The sequence below is a fragment of the Corvus brachyrhynchos genome, unplaced genomic scaffold (assembly GCF_000691975.1).
Source record: "Corvus brachyrhynchos isolate BGI_N302 unplaced genomic scaffold, ASM69197v1 scaffold72, whole genome shotgun sequence".
Lineage (NCBI taxonomy): Eukaryota > Metazoa > Chordata > Aves > Passeriformes > Corvidae > Corvus > Corvus brachyrhynchos.
This window is the reverse complement of record NW_008236763.1, coordinates 163,814-183,443: the sequence shown is the minus strand read 5'-3', so window position 1 is coordinate 183,443 and position 19,630 is coordinate 163,814. Positions and strand designations below refer to the sequence as shown.

The 19,630-nt window shown below is 44.5% G+C and overlaps 1 protein-coding gene across 1 annotated transcript in view; it reads right to left on the bottom strand.

Moving 5' to 3' along the window:
* Positions 1-14,257: 14,257 nt before the first annotated feature.
* The window catches only part of NGF (nerve growth factor), a 26,367-nt gene continuing 20,994 nt past the window's right edge, over positions 14,258-19,630 (bottom strand). Inside the window, 3 exon segments of the mRNA XM_008644680.2 lie at positions 14,258-14,419; positions 14,422-15,111; positions 18,067-18,194. Of these exon segments, the coding sequence (XP_008642902.1) occupies positions 14,394-14,419; positions 14,422-15,100 (705 nt within the window). The 5' untranslated portion in view covers positions 15,101-15,111; positions 18,067-18,194 and the 3' untranslated portion in view covers positions 14,258-14,393.

Below are 19,630 nucleotides of genomic sequence, written 5' to 3'. Positions count from 1 at the left end.
CCTGGATAATGTAATGGGAACTCTGTCAGGAATTTATGAATGAAAACAAAGCTGTAGAATGCTGCCAGAATGGGGGAGGACAGACATAGAATTATAAATGACAGATTGGGGAAAACCTCTAAAACAGTAGGTATAACTTAATAATAGCATAGAAGATCATGGATTTGTGTAGGAATAATCATCATCACAGGGGCAGCATTGGGAGCAAATGGCCAGGTAAGGTCTGCAGTGAGGAATTTGGGAGATGCTGTGAGCTGAGCAGAAAATGCTGCAGGGAAGGAGGCAACCCCTGGCTAATGTGGACAGGTCCCAGTTTGTGGGTGACCACGACAATCAGCACTCACAGCCCCTGTGGGATTCTGCTCCCCAGGAAAGGTGGGGACCACTAGGGGACAACCCAGACCAACTTTCAGCTCTCTGATCCCTCTTGGAGCTGTAAACATGAGATAATTCCAGGATATCTCCTGCATATGTCCTACATATGTCTCAAGTCTTTACTGTGAACTCTGCAAATACTGCAAAGAATAATATAAAAGCACAGCCCAGATGAGGTGGTATCAGAATGTAGGAAAAAAGCTTAGAATGTAGGGGAAAAAATCCAAATGACAAAAGCTGGATGAATCTGGAAAATTGCTCCTTCATAGCTTTGTGATTAGAATACTGCTTTCTGTCTTTCTTTGGCTGTCCTCTTTGATTGCTCAGAAATGTGAGAAGTCTAAACCCATTTCCTTGATTCTTAGTCAGTAGTAGAATGTCTTTTTCCCAGCTCTCCCCTGCACTTGCAGGCCAGGTAGGTAACTTCTCGTGGATGCTTGTGGAAGGTGGTGATTCAGGATGCCTTGGAAAATTACTGGTGCTGTTCAAAAGCTGTTGGAAATCACAGGATTTCTGGTGCCTCTGATGCTGGCCTACATCTGGCTTACTTTTGTGACTTTCACAGGTCCTTGAGTATTAAGCACTTCTGCTGGAATTGAGGTGGTGTGGGAGGGTCACCATTCCCAGATCACCTGTTTGTCTTTCCACCCACATCTCTTGGGTGTTTCTGTGCCTGCTGCTGTCACAGTCGTGCCCTATTGCAAACACTTGGGGAGATACAGATGTCTTCTGGCCCAGGATGTTTTAATGCTTTTAAGGGAAAAATTGTTATTTTAGTGTAAAAATGGGACCATCCACCACCCTGTCCTGACCTGATGACTGCCAGCTTCTCCATATCCTGCACAGGGAAGGACATGGATGGGCTGGGTTTAGATCAGATGTTAGGAAGAAATTCTTATCTGTGAGGGTGGGCAGGCCCTGGCACAGGGTGCTCAGAGCATCTGTGGCTGCCCCAGCCCTTGGAATGTCCCAGGCCAGGCTGGACGGGGCTTGGAGCAGCCTGGGACAGTGGGAGGTGTCCCTGCCCATGGCAGGGGTGGAACAGGATGAGCTTTAAGGTCCATTCCAACCCAAACCATTCTGTGGTTCTACAATTCTACGACCCCATCAAAACAATGCTTATTATTGAACATTTTAAATTATTTTTTTTTCTGAGCAGTAACTTCGGTGTCAGTTTTTGGTGGCTGCAGTGAATTCTGGGCTGAGTTCAGATATCAGGGTACTCTTGGCCCTGTATTACTGGTAAGATGCTGACCAACATTTAAATGTGTATTGAGTCCTGTCCGATAAACCTGGCAATTTGCAGTGTCCCTATCAATGCCACTTTGCGTAGCAAATATTTTTCAATCAGTATCATCTGTCTTGCAGGTTTTGCTTCTTCCAGGATAACAAACCCCTCCTCTGTTTGCAAGAGTTTTTGCTATTTCCAAGAGTTGAAAACTATTTACTGATGCAGCCCCAGTAAAAAGAACCATACGGTGAATTAAGATCCTCCAAGGAGGAATATGGCTGGAAGCAGCTCAGGTCTCTGCACTGAGCTGTTAAAGCTGAGCTTCCAAGTTTCTAATCAAAATCTGAAACCAGATGGAAGTAAAATGTGAGGAATAATATGAAAAATATGTTGCTGAGAAGATCAAATGGAAGAAAGAAAATGAAAATGCTCTCAATTGACTGCAGGGTTCCTTCAGAAGCAGCTTTGGAGGAGTCACCTTCTTCATCCTACACATTTATTTTGTCCCTTGGTGCACCCAGGTGAAGCCAAGTGGAGCCTGTGGAGCTGGGGCTTTGCCACAGTGCTCATGCCAGCACTGAAGAGCTCAGGTTTTTTGTGTTACTAAATCAGATTTAGGAATCTAATGGGTTTTCTGTGCTCTCCAAAGGCTCTCCCTGCAGTATCCACCTGAAAGGACAATAATTGAAGTTGTCTGCTCTGCAGGTAACTCTGTTCTCATTTCTTTATTTGAGGCAGTATGATGGCTTTCTCTGAAAAGCAAGGTTTAGAAGGACCTGAAACCTCCTGAAGATCCAATAATTTAAGAAGGAGAAGGGAAAATAAATAATTAAATCTCTCTGACAAGCAAGATGTGTCCTTATTCAGAGAACAGGAATACCATTCTTTCCTTCTTTGGGGAATACATGAACAGAAAAATGAACCCGGAGACAATAACATAAGAGTGTTGTCAAAGTATTCCAAAAAATAACTGAGACTTGTGCTGATGCCAAGTCTAACTTTGGCTGATTCTCTTTTTTAGGAATGTTGTAGAGCAATTTTCTGAATTCTATTAATATAACAAGCAAACAGACTTTGGATGCTCTGGATCTACATTGTGGGAAGTAAAGGTGATTTCTTGGAGATTTTATAGAGGCCAAGAGCCTGTGTGCTCTTGAAATATGAACTTAAATGTTACTTATAAATTAAAAGATGGTTAAAAGTTTGGGGAAGTGAAAGAGGGATGCAAGGCCTGTGAAATATGCTGATAATGGTACAGGATATATGCAGCCCATGATGAGGGATGATTACAATGATAAATTCTGTATATTCCAGCCATGGCAGAGAGGATGGAGGGGGGTGGTCTGTCAATGGCTCTAAGTTAATTACTTTCTGTAGCACTTTGCCTCCTGCTACAGCAGCTTTGTTTGAAAGTACATTGCTGTGTTCTTCAAACTTCAGATGAGACTGAACTCTTTCCATCACTGAAGTGCATTTGTCTTTCCCAGATATGGTTTCCCAGACTCCTGGTAACACTGGTGAGGTCCAATACAGGAGGCCGAAATGTTTATTTGATTCCTTGCTCATTCCCAGCTCCTTTAGTGTCTTAGATTTATAAGGGAAGAGGCTAAATAGAGGCACAGGTGCTTTTGCAGTAGTACCAAAATCCTGTTTAGGTGCTAAAAGCAGCTGGTTTTGACAAGGTTAAGAAGGTTTTTGGTTTTGCTGCTGTTGGCTCAGAGGTCCTCTATTTCTTATCTCTGTTTTTTTTCCTATTTTCTTTTCCCACCCTGATAAAATGAACCAAGAGCCTTGAAGTTTCCTCCCTCTTTCAGGGACCAGACTGTCCCAAGGGCACCACAATTCCCAGGTTCCCAGGTTGAGAGCAGAGGGCTCAGCTTTCCTCTGTTACTGCTCCAAAACATCCCTCAGCTGGAGCCTGAGCTGCTGTCTGCAGTGTCAGAGTTGTCACAAAAGAGCACCACCATGTTCTGCTGCTTCCATCACACTGGGAAAATAAAAAAAAAAGAAATTTCACTTTCACCTCTGGTTTAGAAAGGAAGGCAATTTAAACACTAAGAATAAACATAAAATGGGGGATGTACAGTTGAAGCACTACCAAGTAATTCCTGCATATTCTGTTTATCTTCTGCTGTTGATTAGACTCACTTGACAAAGGATCTTCTGTGCCTTCCCAGCAAAGATGTGAATGAAAGTAACAGGAATTTAACAATACCAATGAATTAGTTCTTGTGATGTTACCTGTCAGCAGTGGCAGACAAGAAGCTGTCTCCAGATGATTTCAATTTCTCACATCTTCTATCTTCTAAACAGCTTTAGGTAATATCCCAGCAATCAAAGAGGATAGGAAAAGCTGAATAATGGTGTCACCTGAGTTAGGAAATGTATTCCTAAGCATGCTGTCACAATATGACTGCAGGAATAAAGGTTTAATGAACTTCTAACAATATGTGTGTCAGATTTACAGGCATAATTCACTATTTTGGTGTCGTGTGGATGTGTGAATAAAGTACTCAGAGCAATCTGCTGGAGCAGTGAGGAACAAAAATTGATAAAACTCACTTGAAGGTGCTAAAAAGGCAAGGCTGTGCAAGTTGAACAGTCTTCATTCAAAGTGAAGGCAAAGGCAAAAATGCCTTTGAGAGTAGAAATGTTTTGAATGAGAAGCATTACAACTCCACTGCCTTGAGTGGAATCTGCAAACTGAACAAGTCCAAACAACTCTCATAGAAGAAGAAAGGGGAGTTTTTGCAGGAAGGAGAAAAAAACACCCAAGCAACTGTTAGGAAATGTTGCTTCAAAGTACTTGATGAGGAGAAATTACTAGGAACTTAGGTTTTTAAGGCCTCAGAGGCTGGTTAAGCTCTGGCTGGTGCAGCACAGTGGAGGTGCTAAGAGCATTTTCCTGCTTCCAGTTTCATGCTGCGTTTGCGCTTTCCAACTCTCAGTCCTGAAGTGCTCATCTCTCCCACTAGTTCACTGAATGAGGAGTAGTCTTTAGCTAAATATTTCCTAAAGACTCTTGAATCCTAAAATCTAATGAGTCAGGAGAAAGTGTTTGAAGAGAGACTTGAGTGATACCTTCCCTTTCTGATCTCCTCACGTCTCTTCTTCTTCTTTCTGGTTTCCATTTCATGATGTTTGAGTAATTCGAGCTGAACCAAATGGTTGGTGTTAGAGATCATAGAATTCCAAGGTGGTTTGGGTTGGAGGGACCTTAAAACTCATCCAGTTCTAACCTGGACACCTTCCATTAGACCAGGTTGCTCCAGCCTGGCCTTGGACCCTTCCAGGGATGGACCAGCCAGAGATTCTCTGGGCAGCCTGTGCCAGGGCCTCCCCACCCTCACAGGGAAGAACATGAATGTGGCTGCACATTTGCTGGATGGTCCAATTTTTTTTTCTCCCTATAAACAAGCAAAGCACTCCAAGACACCTCCCTGTAGCAGGACATTTCTCCAGGCCTGGCTGTAACCTTGCCTTCTGTCCTGGGCAGGCCACAGGCACATCTCTCAGAAGTGTTCTTTGGTGCAGGACTTTGTCTAAACATTTTCCCACTGGATCTAATCCAGTCTGGGATCGCAACTGTCGTGAGAATGCAACAAATCATTCTGGGAAGTATCTAATTTTGCCCCTATTGGTCAAAGCAATGTTTATGCATGGCCAGAGCCACATGACAGAGGAGAGGGTACTCTTGAACCCTGTTAGCAATGTGTACTAAAAAAATACCAGAGCTCCCAATTTTTTGTATGAGTAAATGGCAAAACTACTGTTTCCTAGTTTGAACAACCCTTGATTTGAACATCATTGGAAAAAAGCCAGGAAAGCAACTGGAGTCAGCCCAGAAACATATTTTATCCTTGTGGCTGCTTTATTTAATCAAACAAACAAACAAACAAACAAAACCCCTCAATAAACCAACAAAAAAGCCTTTTCAAAAATGTACTTTTTCTTTGAAAGAGTATTTTAGGGCTTTACAATGATGCTTGAGATGTGGTACCTACACAGAGACTGCCAGGGAAATGTGAAACATAAAACAAATGCTGTAAGTGCATGTGGTTTTTCTCATTTTCAATCCTGCCTCAAATAAATAATTGAATAAATAAAGCATTGTTCAGTTCCTCTATAGGAACTTCTTCACATTTCCAAGGTGTCTGGAAAGGCCCAGCCTTGCAGAGAGGTCTCTTTAGCAGTTTTCCAGCAGAGGGGATTGCAGAGCTCTCACACATCCAGGGCAAATGGCCAAGAAATGGATTGTTTCTGTGGGTTGCTCTGAATCCTATGGAGGGGTGGGTTTACCTCCAGCTCTAATTGATGCTTGAGTTTAAAAACAGAGCATTTAATATGTACCTGAGGGAAAGATCTGAGGCAGCTGGGTGACAGAGGCTGTTTCAGGGAAGAGGGAAACATCCTGGCAGGAGCACTGGTGCTGTTGCAGCCTGTTCTGCAGGAGCTCTGCAGGGTAAAATGTGTTTGGTCCCCCAGCCACCACTTCATCATAAGCACCAAAACTGGCTGGGGGGCTCCTGCCTCCAGCTGCCATTTCACTTTAGGGTATTGACAGGGAAGATCTTTTGGGAAGGAATAAAACCTGGTTTGAAGGCTCAGATTGATGGAGCACCCACCCCGTGCATGGTCACCTGCTTGGGGGGAGTCACAGCATCTCCTGGGTGACAATTTGAGAAAGAAATGAAGGTTTATGGCACAAGGTGCAAAGCAGGTAACTGAAAAATATTGCGAAAAATAGGAAAAAATAGAATGAGAGCCGCTGCTGTTGAGGAGCATTTAAAAAATAATATTAATGAGCAAGATCCTGAGCACAAAAGAAAAATAGCTCGTGAAAATAAAAGAGAAATAAGAATGAGATGGAGAAAGTTGGCTAAACCAAAACAGAAACTGGGCGATGCTGAGAAAGTGACAGTGTGAAATGTTTGTTGAATCACCTTTGATGCTCAAACACAAGATCCTGTTACAACTGGTTAACACAAACCCAGGGCTGGTTGATGGATGGGAAGATAAGTGCTGTATACTCTGTCTGAAGAATGATGGGTTGTTATGAACATTAAGAATAAACTATTACAATCAACATCATTATTCAGCCCAATGCTGAAGGAGCCAGAGCAGATCCAGTTTGCAAAAATCTCATTTATTAATTTGATTCTCCCTGTTTGCCCTTGCATGGCTTTGATGTTCTGAAGTCGGTGCTTAAGCCTTGCTGCAGATGACAGCTGTATTGGGAGTTATTAATCACCAAATGAATCATTTGTTCATTCACATCAGACAATGTCTAAGCAGTTTGATAAAGCTGAAGGTGATCTGAGTTTAGGGAAGATGAGATAAATAATATTTTTTTCAATTTGTCCCAAATCCATTGTAGATAAGATAATCTGTATCTTAAATTCTCCAAATAAATGTCTGGTTTTTTTTAAAAAAATCAGGAAATTAGGATCTGTAATGTCTTTAACACATTGGTGAAATAGAAGCAATTCAATTTCAAGTGCAAATTTGAAGAAAGTTTTTGGGTTGGTTATACTTGAGCTGCTGGGGACCCCATCTTCCAATTTCAGAAAGAAAAATCTTGTCTTGTAAATTAATTGGATGGTTTAAAATTGAGGGAGAGTAGGTTTAGATAGATGTTATGGAGAAATTCTTCCCTGTGAGGGTGGTGAGGGGCTGGAACGGATTTCCTAGAGAAGCTGGGGGTTCCCCCAGATCCCTGGGAGTGTCCAAGGCCAGGTTGGACGGGGCTTGGAGCAACCTGGGATAGTGGAAGGTGTCCCTGCCCATGGCAGGGGTGGAATGGGATGGGTTTTAATGTCCTTTCCAACCCAAATCATTGCATGATTCCATGATTGTATGAAAATGGAGCATTTGTCAGCAGTGCTGAGCTTATACAGGATCTGCTGCTTCTGGAATGTGTGGCCTTAATTTTCACAGTTCCACTCTCGTCCCTGTGCTGGCTGTGGAAATTACAATCAGAGTAGCTGGTTCCACTCAGGACACAGCAGGAAGCATTTAACTTCTCCCAGAAATTTTATTGCCGCAGTTCTTCTGGCTCTGAGCTCTCTCTTACTGCAGCAGCAAGGAGGAAGCATAAGAACTCCAACAGCAGGTTGTCAAGAGCAAGCAAACCAAATGTTTGGGGGTTTTTTCTCTTTCCTACGTCAACAATTAGTCACTAATTGTATCAGTCCTTTCAATGCATAACGAGCTGCATTCTGTGTAGGTCACTTGTGCTGATGTGGCCAGGGTGGAGCAAGAAGATGCTATGAGTTAGACTCGGCTTTTCTGCATCAGCTCATGGCCTTGTGGCAAAAAGGTTTTCTGCAGTTCAGTGACAGAGCTGTGTGAAGCAATTCGGACCCTGTAGCTGGCAAATAACGCTGCAGGAGCTGCCTGTTGGAGATGGTGTTGGTGCCTGATTGCTCTGATTTGTCTGGGCTCACAACTTGCTGCAGTCACACAGCTGAGGAGTTGTTTGCTTCAGCCTAACAATAACTCTGGCCAAGTTTGTTGTCTTTGGCTTCAGGGATCTGCTTTGGGAGTGCACTTTGAAAGGGAACTTCAAGAACTCTTGACTTCCTAGAACAAGAGAACTGGGCTTCCATCATTCCCCAGTAAACAGTCCCAGTTTAGAACAGCACTTTCCCATTAGATACTGCTCTTCCTGTGCTACTAATCATCTAAATTTATGGATATGGTTCCAAAATCTCTTTTTTGCTCTCCCTGTCTATTCTGATTTATAGTCTTAGGAAGTTAATGGAGGACAAGGGACTTTTCACACAATTTTCCATTCTGGTCACCTTCACATCTTCATTTTAGCTCATTACAGCTGTTGTGATTCAGAATATTTTTAACAAAGCCTCCAGTTTTACTCTTCGCTAAACAATATTTGTGGCTAAAAATTTCTTATAATTGTTGTCAGTGATGTAAAAGCTTTTTAAAGTTTTGTGCAAAATCTGTCTGCTTGGTTTTTTACTACCTTAATAGGGAAATGTTTTCCATGACTTTCTGAAAAATAGTCTGGACTTCATGTGAGAAAACAAAATAAAAACTTGGTTTTACTTTTATAGGTTTGATACAGTGGACATTGTCTAGCAAACTGAACACACTCTTGTTATTTCCCTTTTGAGCAGCTCCTTCCCATGTCCATCATGTTCCACCCCACTTAAAATGTCAACTCATGGTGTCTAAAGGTTTGGAATGCACATGTTTTTAGACATTTGGGTTCCAGTCTCTGTAAGGAGCCTAGAACCAAAGCAATCCTTTGCAGCTGGTGACATGAACACTTTTCCCTTCCCTTTTCTTCCAGTGCATCATCAATCTAAAAAGAAAATGAATAGAGCTTGAATGTTACTGCAACAGATCAAAATGAATTTTGGAATGAGTACTCAGTTTAGGTCCTAAATCTGACAAGTCCTGTTCTAATTAGAACCTGTAATAAAAGGCTTGTTATCTATTGCTTAATAGACCTGTCACCAGGGAATTGGGGTTGTGCACACTCCTTCCTTCCTGCCACAGCTTAACTTGTTCTCAGACTTGGACTGTGTGCAGTAGAACTGGAATGTAACCAAATCAAATGATTCAAGAGGAAAAAGGGAAACGGAACAAAATCCCCAGAGGACACATCTGATCAGTAACAACAGCAGATGTGTTTTCCACAGAGGTGCCACGAGCATCTGCACCGTGTTCATCTGAGGCTGAAGGTATCACCTGGGCTGAGGTTATTGCAGAGCTTTCCAGCTGGGTGAGTCACTCCTGCACCCATCACGAGTCGGATCACAACCCAGAGGGCAAGATCTTGCTAAATGCCTGACAGGGACCGCTGTGTGTGCTGGATTATGGAAATAGAGGTGATAAAAAAAGAGGCAATCCATGAGTCAGTGCGCTCAGTACAGGCTTGCCTTTTCCAGGCAGAAGGAGCCTTCACACAGGCACTGGAGCAGAGCAGAGTAGGTCTGGTGGGGTTTGTGCTGGAACTGGCTGGCAATATTCTATTTAAAAGCCATGTGTGCCTAAGCAATGCTTCAAAAGAAAAAGCCATTTGCATTTAAAGCAGAAATCCATTTCACTGACTTAGACATGAGTAGGTTTGGATTGTTGTTTTTTTTCTCTTTTGGTGTAAAGCAAGAAAAAATTGTCCTCCTGAACAGCTTGTCGGAAACACAACAGAATAACCTCCTACTCCATCCTAGCCACTTTAATTGTCAGATTGTAGTGTCCCCATCATTCAGACAGCAAAGATGCACAGCAAAACTTGGCAGCTTCATTGTTCCTCTTCGTGTCTCGGAGAGTTTAGGGAAACCCTCCAAAAGCTATGAATTTCTGATTCCACCAGGAAGTATTTGGTGTTTGAAATCTGGAAGGACAAGAAGGAAAACACAAAGAGCACTGAGGATGTGCTAAGTACATTGTTGAAGTAAAGACACATTGCAGGAGCAGTTATCACTGTGAGGATAAGGACTAAATATATTATCTGGTAATTTGAGGCCAGTGCCTGGGTTCTGCTGTAAAACTGGGCATACAGGAAAGAGGAGATCCTCAGATCCTCTTTAACACCAACCAAACCAAAACCATCAAATTTTCTAACAAGATATTGATCCTGTCAGGATTCCCTTCTGCTGTCTAAAACCAATGGATGCTGTCACCTGACCAGATTAGAAGCTGGATAATTCTGTCTCGTATTTTCTTAGTTTCAGCCCTGTGCCAGGTATTCTGCTGGACTGTTTTCTCTATTTATTAAACTGCTGTATAGTGGTTATTCCATATTTTGTTCTGCTTTGGGCTACATTCAGTGTTCCTTAGATTTTGTTAATTCATTTTCACTTCCTAAAGCAGCTTGGTTGAGGGGTGATACTGAAGTGTCAATGTAAAATCCTTGATGGTTTTACTGACCAAGGGATTCAGGATTGCATGTCAGGCCCAGTGATTTACATCAGGCTGGAGATGCTGTATCAGAACATTTGTACGCACAGAGATACCGACTTCTCCAGAGCAGAGAATTCCTCAGGAAAATTGACCGAGAAAAGTGAAAACACACACACAGTGATTCCAAACCCTGCAAGTAAATTCCCGGAGTGGTTGTAATTGCTCTCCTGAATGTTGTTGCTTACTAAGGAAGAGCTGGCAAGGGTGTGGCTGCTCTTTAATCGAGTGTTTGAACAAGCGATTAGAGAGAGTGGAGCAGCAGTGTCATGTAAGGGGTGAAAGGAAACTGTGAGAAAGCACGACTGTTATGTAAACCATCTCTTGTCTGTCAGTGTCAACATTTCCTGTCTGTATTGGAGCTGAAGTGAAAATAATCACCCAGGCGCAATGAAGTGCAGCCTGGTTGCAGGTGTAGGCAGTAACCTGTGGGGTTTCAGACGTGTTGTTGCCACCCTCCTGCACCCCCCCTCAAAAAAAGCCCCACCAAACTAATAACAGCAGTGACGAGAGGATGAGTCCCATGCTGGGTGATGGAAACTGATTATGATCCCTCTCTCTAGAGATTGATCTGTTTTCCTCCAGGCAAAATTTAACCTTCACTCCTTAGTCAGACCCGCTGAGCAGGAGTGAAATTGTGGGTATCAGGCATGTGGCATTAGGCTAAAGGTGAAACCAAATTGATCTGATTTGCTTTTTAAATATAAGGATCTTGATTTTCTTTCCTCAGATTCTAAAGAGAATTTCAGGTTCTTGTAATAGTGACTATGCAATTCTTCCCAAAAAAACTCCTTCATAGCAGTCCCTTTATTTGATCTTATTTTAGATGAAGTAACTTTAATTTTTCTTAGCCATAAATGTTTTCAATCCTTATACTTAGAAGTAGGGCTTTAAGAAGAGAGGAAGATGCTCCATCTTTAGGGAAGCAGTTGGTTATTATGCTTATCTACATAATTAAAACTGGTAGACTTCTTAAGCAGTTGGCAGAGAATTCAGCACACAGTGAGTAGCACTTGTTTCTAAAGCAGTGGAAAAGCTGAGGGCACCAGAGGAACTCTTGGAAAATGCAGAGAGCTGTGAGTGAGCAGTTAATGTTGAACAAAGTTGGTCTGTAGAGATCCTTCCTCCCAGGTGTTTCAGTTATTGTCACCTTACACAAAAAGCTGAGCAGGGCATCAGGTCCATCCTCCGTGCTGAACTACAGTCTTGACTCATCATACAGATTCTAGTGCAGCTGTTACAAGTGAATGGAACTTATCCGAGTATGGATGGTCCTGTCACTCTTTGGATTCAGCAGAAATAAAGCAAATGAGGCTGATTTTGGTGCCTTTGGCAGCATTTCAGCACTGTGAGTTGAGCTGTGATGTCACCTGGCCCTTCCATCCCTCACCCCTTCTCTTGCAGTTGTGGGCTAGGTTTGATCACCTGAGATCTCGCTCAGAACCCAGGAGGTTCTTGCTGAGCAGTTAAGTCCTGCAATTGTTTTCTTCTTTCCTTAAAGTGACATCAACAAGCAGATTTCCCCCTCTGCCCTGCTGTGTGGCCTCCTGGTGTGATCTGTAATTGCCATTGGTCTGTGGAAGGGATGGCAGCTCCCAAGATTGCTTTCATTATCATGGAATCCCAGAATGGTTTGGGCTGGAAGGAACCTTTAGGATTATTTTGTTCCAACCCCTGCCATGGGCAGGGATATCTTCCACTGTCCCAGGTTGCTCCAAGCCCCATCCAGTCTGGCCTTAGACACTGCCAGGGATGGGGCAGCCACAGCTTCTCTGGGCACCCTGTGCCAGGGCCTCACCACCCTCACAGGGAGGAATTCCTTCCCAACATCCCATCTAAATTTACCCTCCTTCAGTTTAAAGCCATTCCCCCAGTATTACGAAGTGTCCTTGTCACAAATCCCTCTCCAGCTTTCCCAAGGAAGAAAGGCATCCCTTTCAGGGCTTTTGAAGAAATGCCTTACACATGTTTGGAATTACCAAAGGCATCCAGAAGACACTTTCAATTGCAATTCTCTTATGTCAGTGGTAATGTTAGTCTCCGTAAATCTGGGAGTCCTGAATGAGCGGCAGCTCCATTTTTCTTTAGTCCCATTGTGTCAGGTATGGAAAGCAGTTCTACTGCAATTTGGTACTGTGCTCCATGGCTTTAAGGCCACTGAGGAGCACAGGTGGAAGCCTGCTCCAGTTCCAAGTTTTCCTTTGCCTCAGAGGACTGTGTGTCACTGATGTCCCTCCATCCCTCCTGTGAGGGTGACAGGGAGGTGGCTGCCCCTGCTTCTGTGTTCTACTGCTGTGTCAGGGCATCTGGTCCCTCTGGGATTGCACTCAAAGCACCCTCAGCCTTCCTTGCCTCCCCCTGCTCCAGAGCAAGTTGTTATTTGGAGGATCAGGACAGTCAGGAGCCCGCCTCCTCCTCGAACTTTCAGATAAGTGATTTTTCATAAAAATATTGCAAATATGTTGCTCTGGATAGAGCCAAACTTTTGCACTGGGACGCTGCTGCCCCACACCATAGAAACTTATCAGAGGGGGGTGAAAACTGGCAGAGCAGTGATGGTCAGAGTGGTGTCTGTGCCTTCCATGTCACGCAGACTGGCACTGTCCCACCAGGAGGCACCTCTTGCCTGGCTTGGGTTAATTCCTCTGGCACTGTTTTACCCCAGCACGTTTTCTCCAGAGATTTGCTGCCCTGCTGGGCTGCTTACGTGGAGGAAGCAAAAGTCAGCTCTGCTTTTTGCATTAAAGCAAGAACCGTGCAGGAGGGAAGGCGAGGGTGGCTGTGCCCTCTAGGATTTGGAAGGGACCATGCTGAAAAACCTTGATGGTATTTGTTTTGAAACAGTTTCTGCAATGGAGAACAGCTGCTCTTCCAAGGGAAACAATGAGGGGATCTGCAGCTTTTGGAGTGTGCAGTGAAACGCCCAGCACAGGCCTGGGGCTCCGCCGGGTATTTCTGGAGGTCAATGTCCCCAACACACAGAAATCTTGAGCACAGGGTTATTTTGGGTCCTTGCTAAAACACAGCCTCAGTGATTTGTTTAATATTTATTTTTTGATTTTATTCTGTCGTGCATGAAAAGACTTGCTCCTATGGCAGGTCCCCATTACCAGAATACTGGCTTGAGAAAATTATCAAATTTGGATTATAAGGCATGTGAACTTTTAAAATTTATATAAGTATATTGGCATTTGAAATCCCATCACTCTAATATAGCTCTGAAGTAATGAGCTGTAAAATATCATTTTAACGCAAAAAATACACGCTTTGAGATTCTCTTCTTGTGCAGACAAATGTTCCAAAATAATTCAGAATGGATTATTTTTGCAATTAAAATACTTTGGCAATTTAAAAATATACACTAAAGGTCTTACTTGGAAATTGATCTGGCAACAATGAAGAACTAGTGTTTCTACCCCGACTACGATGATTAATTATATATGATTAATACCTTTATGGATAATTAGTAACACTGGAAGCAAAATTCCGTTTCGGTCTCTTGGTATCTGGACAAAAAAATTTCAATTGAAAATAAACCTACAATAAACTGGCAGGTTTTCTAAGTGAAATTTTCTTGTAGAAGAGAGGACTATGTGTGAAAACTGTGTGGAAAATGTTTTCTTTTTGCTGAAAGCTTGTTCAACGGCCCTGTGAACACTTCAGAGTTGTAGAGATGAATTAAAGGTGAGTTAAAGAGCTCTGCCAGTAAATAACTTAAAAAACACCAAAGGTTTCCAAAAGAGTTTAATAAATAATGAGGTTCTTTCTGTACTGTATAAACTATAAATATACCATGCAGTCCTTTATAACTTAAAATAATTTACAGACTGAGGTAGGGGGGTCGGAGGGTGCGGGCGCGGGCTCAGGGCCTCGCTGCCTTCCTGCTGCGCAGGCGGTGTCGATGCGGATGAACCTCCAGGCCGCCTGCTTGCCCTCCATGGTCAGGGCTTTGACGAAGGTGTGGGTGGTGGTGCAGTACGAGTTCCAGTGCTTGGCATCGATGCCGCGGCACCCGCCCGACACCGGCTTGGGGTCCCTGCACTTGGTCTCGAAAAAGTACTGCTTAAAGACATTGTTGTTGATGTTGACCTCGTCCAGCACTGTCACCTCCTTGCCCTTGATGTCAGTGGCCGTGGTTTTGTCCCCGACCCACATGCTGACGCTGTCGCACACCGAGAACTCCCCGCGGTGCAGCACGGGGTGCGTGCTCCTCCTGCTCCTGGCAGTCCTGTTGAGAGCCCCCGTGCCACTGAGAAATCCCAAATTCTGCCCCTGCCCGGCCACCGGCGGGGGCTGCGTGCTGAACAGCACGCGGGGAGACCGGAAACGCCGCTTCCTAAAAATTTTGGGGTCCACGGTGATGTTTACAGCTTCTCTCCTACTGAGGCTCCACGTGGTGTGGCTGTGGGATGTCTGCGGAGCTGCCTGGGCAATGTGGTGTCGGTCGCTCTGGGTATTGAGCAGGGAGTGTTCTGCAGGATACTCCAGTGGAGCATTGTCCTCTGACTTGGGAGCTGCCTGTGTGCCGATCAAAAAAGCTACAATCAGAGTGTAGAACAGCATGGGCATTACGTTATGACCTAGAACGAGAGAGAAAGGCACTGTTACTGCGAGCTGGGCGGGCACAAACCGCTGCCGTTCTGGCCATAAATTTATCAGATACCCGGAATCATACGGATTTCATCAGGTATTCATGTGGGTGCCAGATGTTGTTCTTCCGGAAGAGCTCATTCAGACAGCATCAATGTTCTTAATAAAGCGAGAACATTAGAAAATAATAGCTAGATTATTATTAATTCCTCTGGTATTTGTTGTTAGAGCACTGTTTATGAAGCACTTGTTTGGTGTTATTAATGTGGAGACCATATGGCGACAGCATGTTCCCAGGAGTCAGATCTCTAGTGAGTTTTGCAGCAACCTTTTTGGCCAGGGCTGGTCTCTTGGCTGCAGAGGAGTGAAAGTAGAAGCAGCCCCTTGGCTAAAACAGTTGTCCATTCCCTAAACTTGTGTGCAGAGGTGTCCTTGGGGCTATGGTGGGGGCCACCAAGCCAGTACTTTGTGCCATTGTCACACCCTCAGCAGCCACTCACCTGCCATGTGGCCAGGCCTCACTGCTGGCTGGCTCAGCAGCCTCCAGCAGCTGCCAGCTCTCCCACCTGCCCTTTCAGGACACACCACATCACTGATTTAGGGCAGATAAAGCCCAGGCTCCCCCCTCAAAGAGCTCAGGTATCTGTGTCACAAGGGCAGATGGGATTTTTCCAGATTCAAGGGCAGATACGGGAGCACTGTGGGTGCCAAGCTACCTCTGCATTGGCATCTTAGATACAGCAAAGCTAAAGCCGTTGTGGCCAAAGTACTGGGAATTCTGGACAGGGAAACACCTGTTTTTTTCAGAATGCCACAAGCAAGAACTCCCCAAAAGTCCCTGCAGAGCAGATGCAGTGCCAGTGCTGGTCCTCCTTCGATCCAGAGGATATGCACATCTGTTTGGGCGTGGAAAAGTGCAAGCCAACTGTCTAAACCCTTGCTAAGACCCATTTCATGCTGGCAGAGCAGCAGCAGTAATACCTCGTTGGGCAACTACCATGTGCTGACTAATTCAGCCACATGTTCGGAACGAGAGACATTCAGAAACACTCTGGAATTGCAGTGAAGGGCAGACATTGTGTTTCCTCTGTAAAGACTTAATAAGCAGAGACAGGGTATAAACAGAAAAGCCCGGGTGAGGCTCCTCCCCGTCTCTTTGCCTTGTTTTCCTGACATGTCTCAGCTGGCCCCGAGCTCTGCCGTGGTCGGCCAGCAGGCAGAGAGCCCCAAAGCCACTGGACAAACAGGGTTTTGTACCAGAGGAATTGGGCTCTGCAGTTCCACTGTGATTTCCCAGCATGTCTTAATGTTTTTTCTGGGTGTGGGTCAATTATGGTTGCAGTTCCCCCTCTCTGTGGAGATTTTTCAGATTAGAATCCCAAGCAGCTCTAAAGGACTCAACCAGGGTGCTCTGCCAGAGCATAATCCTGTGGAAAATGCAGAACAACCCTAAGATGTCCCATAGGATCTTGTGTGTCTTATCTCGGACAGGAGCTGAAATTACATAAACAGCAGGGCTTGTGCAGGGCTGAGCAAACATTTAGGAAACCAGCAGGAGATGCCAAGTGAAGGTAGTGACTGAGGAGGGCGGAGAAGCAGAGCCTGCATGGAGGGGAGGAAGGAAGAGAAAGGCCAAAAGCCACGTGAGCACTTGTCTGTGCAACTGTTGGGCTGGAGGCATTGGGGACAAAATGATGACGACGAGAGTCAAATGTTTGTCACGGAGCAAATCCTTACTGTTCCAAAGCCACTTTAATTTGCTTAAAGCAAGGCTGAGGGTTGCTGCTTTCCCACGTGCTGCTCGTGCTGGAGCACTCGTCATCCTCTGTATAAGGAAACAGAGCTGGGTGTAGCTCAGAGCTTGGCTGTGCACCCTCCAGAGAGTAACCCCTTGTTCTACAACCAAATTAAAGTCAGATGCTTCATTACATCTCTCAAGAGTTAGCTTTCCCAACAGAAATGTTAATGGAAAAGGTTTGCAGAACAAAATCCAGGCACAATTTAGCCATGCCAATAGCAGCCTCAATGCATTGTGTTTATGCATAAACCCCTTTTTTATTATTTCCTTCTATAGGAAAGAGGTGCTGCAATGTCAGCAAAGAGCTGGTTCTGGTTTTGTGCTATACAAAATTCGCTGTTCTAAAATGCAGCTACATTTACCTCCCTTCTCCGCGTTTCTTGTGTTGCACGTGCTGAGATTTTTGCTTTAAGGCCATTAACACAAAAGCAGAAAGACCTTGCCTGCTTGCCTTTTTTCTTGAATTGCCTTTTATTTCCTCTCCTTGAGGCAAATCATTCTGTGGAGTGTGGCCCAAACACAGACAGAACATATTTGGGATACGTGGTAACTTTTGTAAAGATTCAAAATGGAATCTTTTTATCCATTATTGAGTTAGTGGAGAATAGAAAGTGACACATTAAAAAAATGAATGAGACTTGATGACAACACAGGCAGGAGAAGTTAATATTAAAGAATAGGTGTGCCTTGGGCTGTGAGGGTTGTGAATTCTTTTGCTGGCACACAGAGGTATTTTACAGGCTATTTTGGGGAGTCTGGGGTGTCCCTGCCCATGGGGAGCTTTGAGGTCCCTTCCAACCCAAACCAGGTTGGGATTCTATGATTCTCTGTCTAAACTTTGTCACACAGTTATTAGATCCTCTCATGGTGCTTTCTGGAGATGTTCACAGTGGATGCCTCATGCAGCCACCTGAACTCGCAGGGGATGTGCAGCTGCCAGTTCCAGTGCTGGTGGTCTGTGGATGTCTGATGGGAACCCCGGCCACAAAGGTTATCACAGGCGTTTTAATGCCAAAATTACAACACCTGTACTAATCCCACTTCTGTGTTGGTCAAGTGTCATTTAAGCCCTTCCTCTGGTGTGGCTGCTGTGTGAGCCTGGCCATGGGTGGCTTCAGGCTGCTGTGGGCAGTGAGTGCTGGCTTACCTCTGAGTGGACTGCACAAAGAACTGCTCCCCCAGCAAGGTCCTTATTTCATCCAGAGCTGAGCCGGGCTGGGCTGCACCTTGCCATGGGGCCCTGCTGCACCTGCCAGCTGTGTGTGCCGTGGGTCACTAGGGGCAGAAGGGTTTGTTTCAATAATTAGCCAGCAAATCAGTGTTTTCAGTACCATTCCCCTCTTGGCAGCAGCACAGGGACGAACCCCCTTGGCTTTCTGAGCTGTGCCTTTTCCCTGTCACAGCATCAAGCTTGTCTAAAGCAGTTCCAAACTTTGCAGAGCAGCACATTTGTAACTGTGGTTATCAATACACTGCTTCCCACCCCTCTCAGACACCTTCCAGGCTCAGCAAATGTCAGACCGATTAAAAGTTTTGACTTTGGTTAACTGAAGTTAAAACTTTTAATCAGTCTGACAGGCAAACCCAGGAGTTTTTCCCTGTGGGGCAGCAATACCTGGCACTGCACAGCAGCCAGGGACAAACCAGGGCTCACAGCCCCAACATCTGTTCTGGGAAGCAAATCTGGTTACAATTAAATTCAGGAGGAAAATCACATATTGCCGCATATTGGCAGACAATTATCTGACTGTGGCTGATATTTGAGAAGAATTGAAGATACAAAACTTGCAGGCACATAAAAGCACATACTTAGATGTTTGTTGTGTTGCTACTGTAAGGGCAGCAATGACTCCAGTCTTAATCACTACATTGTGAATGGTTGTATAGACCTCAGTTAAGGGAAAACCATTATTTTCCTCACCAATTGAATCCAGCACACTGACACTTTCTCATCAAAACACATTTTCTGATTGTAAATTCATGGCACTGAAAGGAATAGAAATAATATTTTATTAATCTTATTATTCAATAGCTTATCTGTTCCATTTCATAAGGTAAATAGGGGTTGTATAAGGTACTCCTGTGCTGCAAAAACCCTGCTGCATTCAGGCTGAAGTGCATTTGCTAAGGAGAACAAGCTGCTAATGCCAAAGCATGAACTGGACTCACTTTCCACCTGCACAGCGTCTGTCCTCGGGAGCGCCGGCTGCCAGCAAAGGCAGCCACTGGGTTTGGCTCTTACCAACACACAAATACAAGTTAATTGATGTTTAAACCCCCAGCTGAAACCTTCCCAGCCTGTTTTCATCAGTGTAGGGCACAGGAGTCACCCTGTTACGTGCTCATTGTGCAACACTTGTGCAGTGGTTTGGCCACCCTGGCTTTGTCTGGGGCTGTGGCTCAGGTTCCCCCTGGGTGTTGCAGTATTTAGGAGCTGAGCTGGTTACACTCGTATCAGTGTGTCAGAAAGGTCACACAGAGTTCCAGAATCCAAAGATTCATGCTACAGATGGAGTATGCTGTATTTTTGCAGGAATGTGCTAGTGAAGTAATAACCCTTTCAGTGAACTCTGGAGAGTTGAGTACCAGTAATGATAGAGCTATAATGTGCTGGCCACTGCCAAAAATAATCCAACAACTTTTCCAACTGTTCTGCCACCCTAAGAAAACACTGTTTCAGTTCCAACTGGCTGGTTTTTAACCACAAAAGC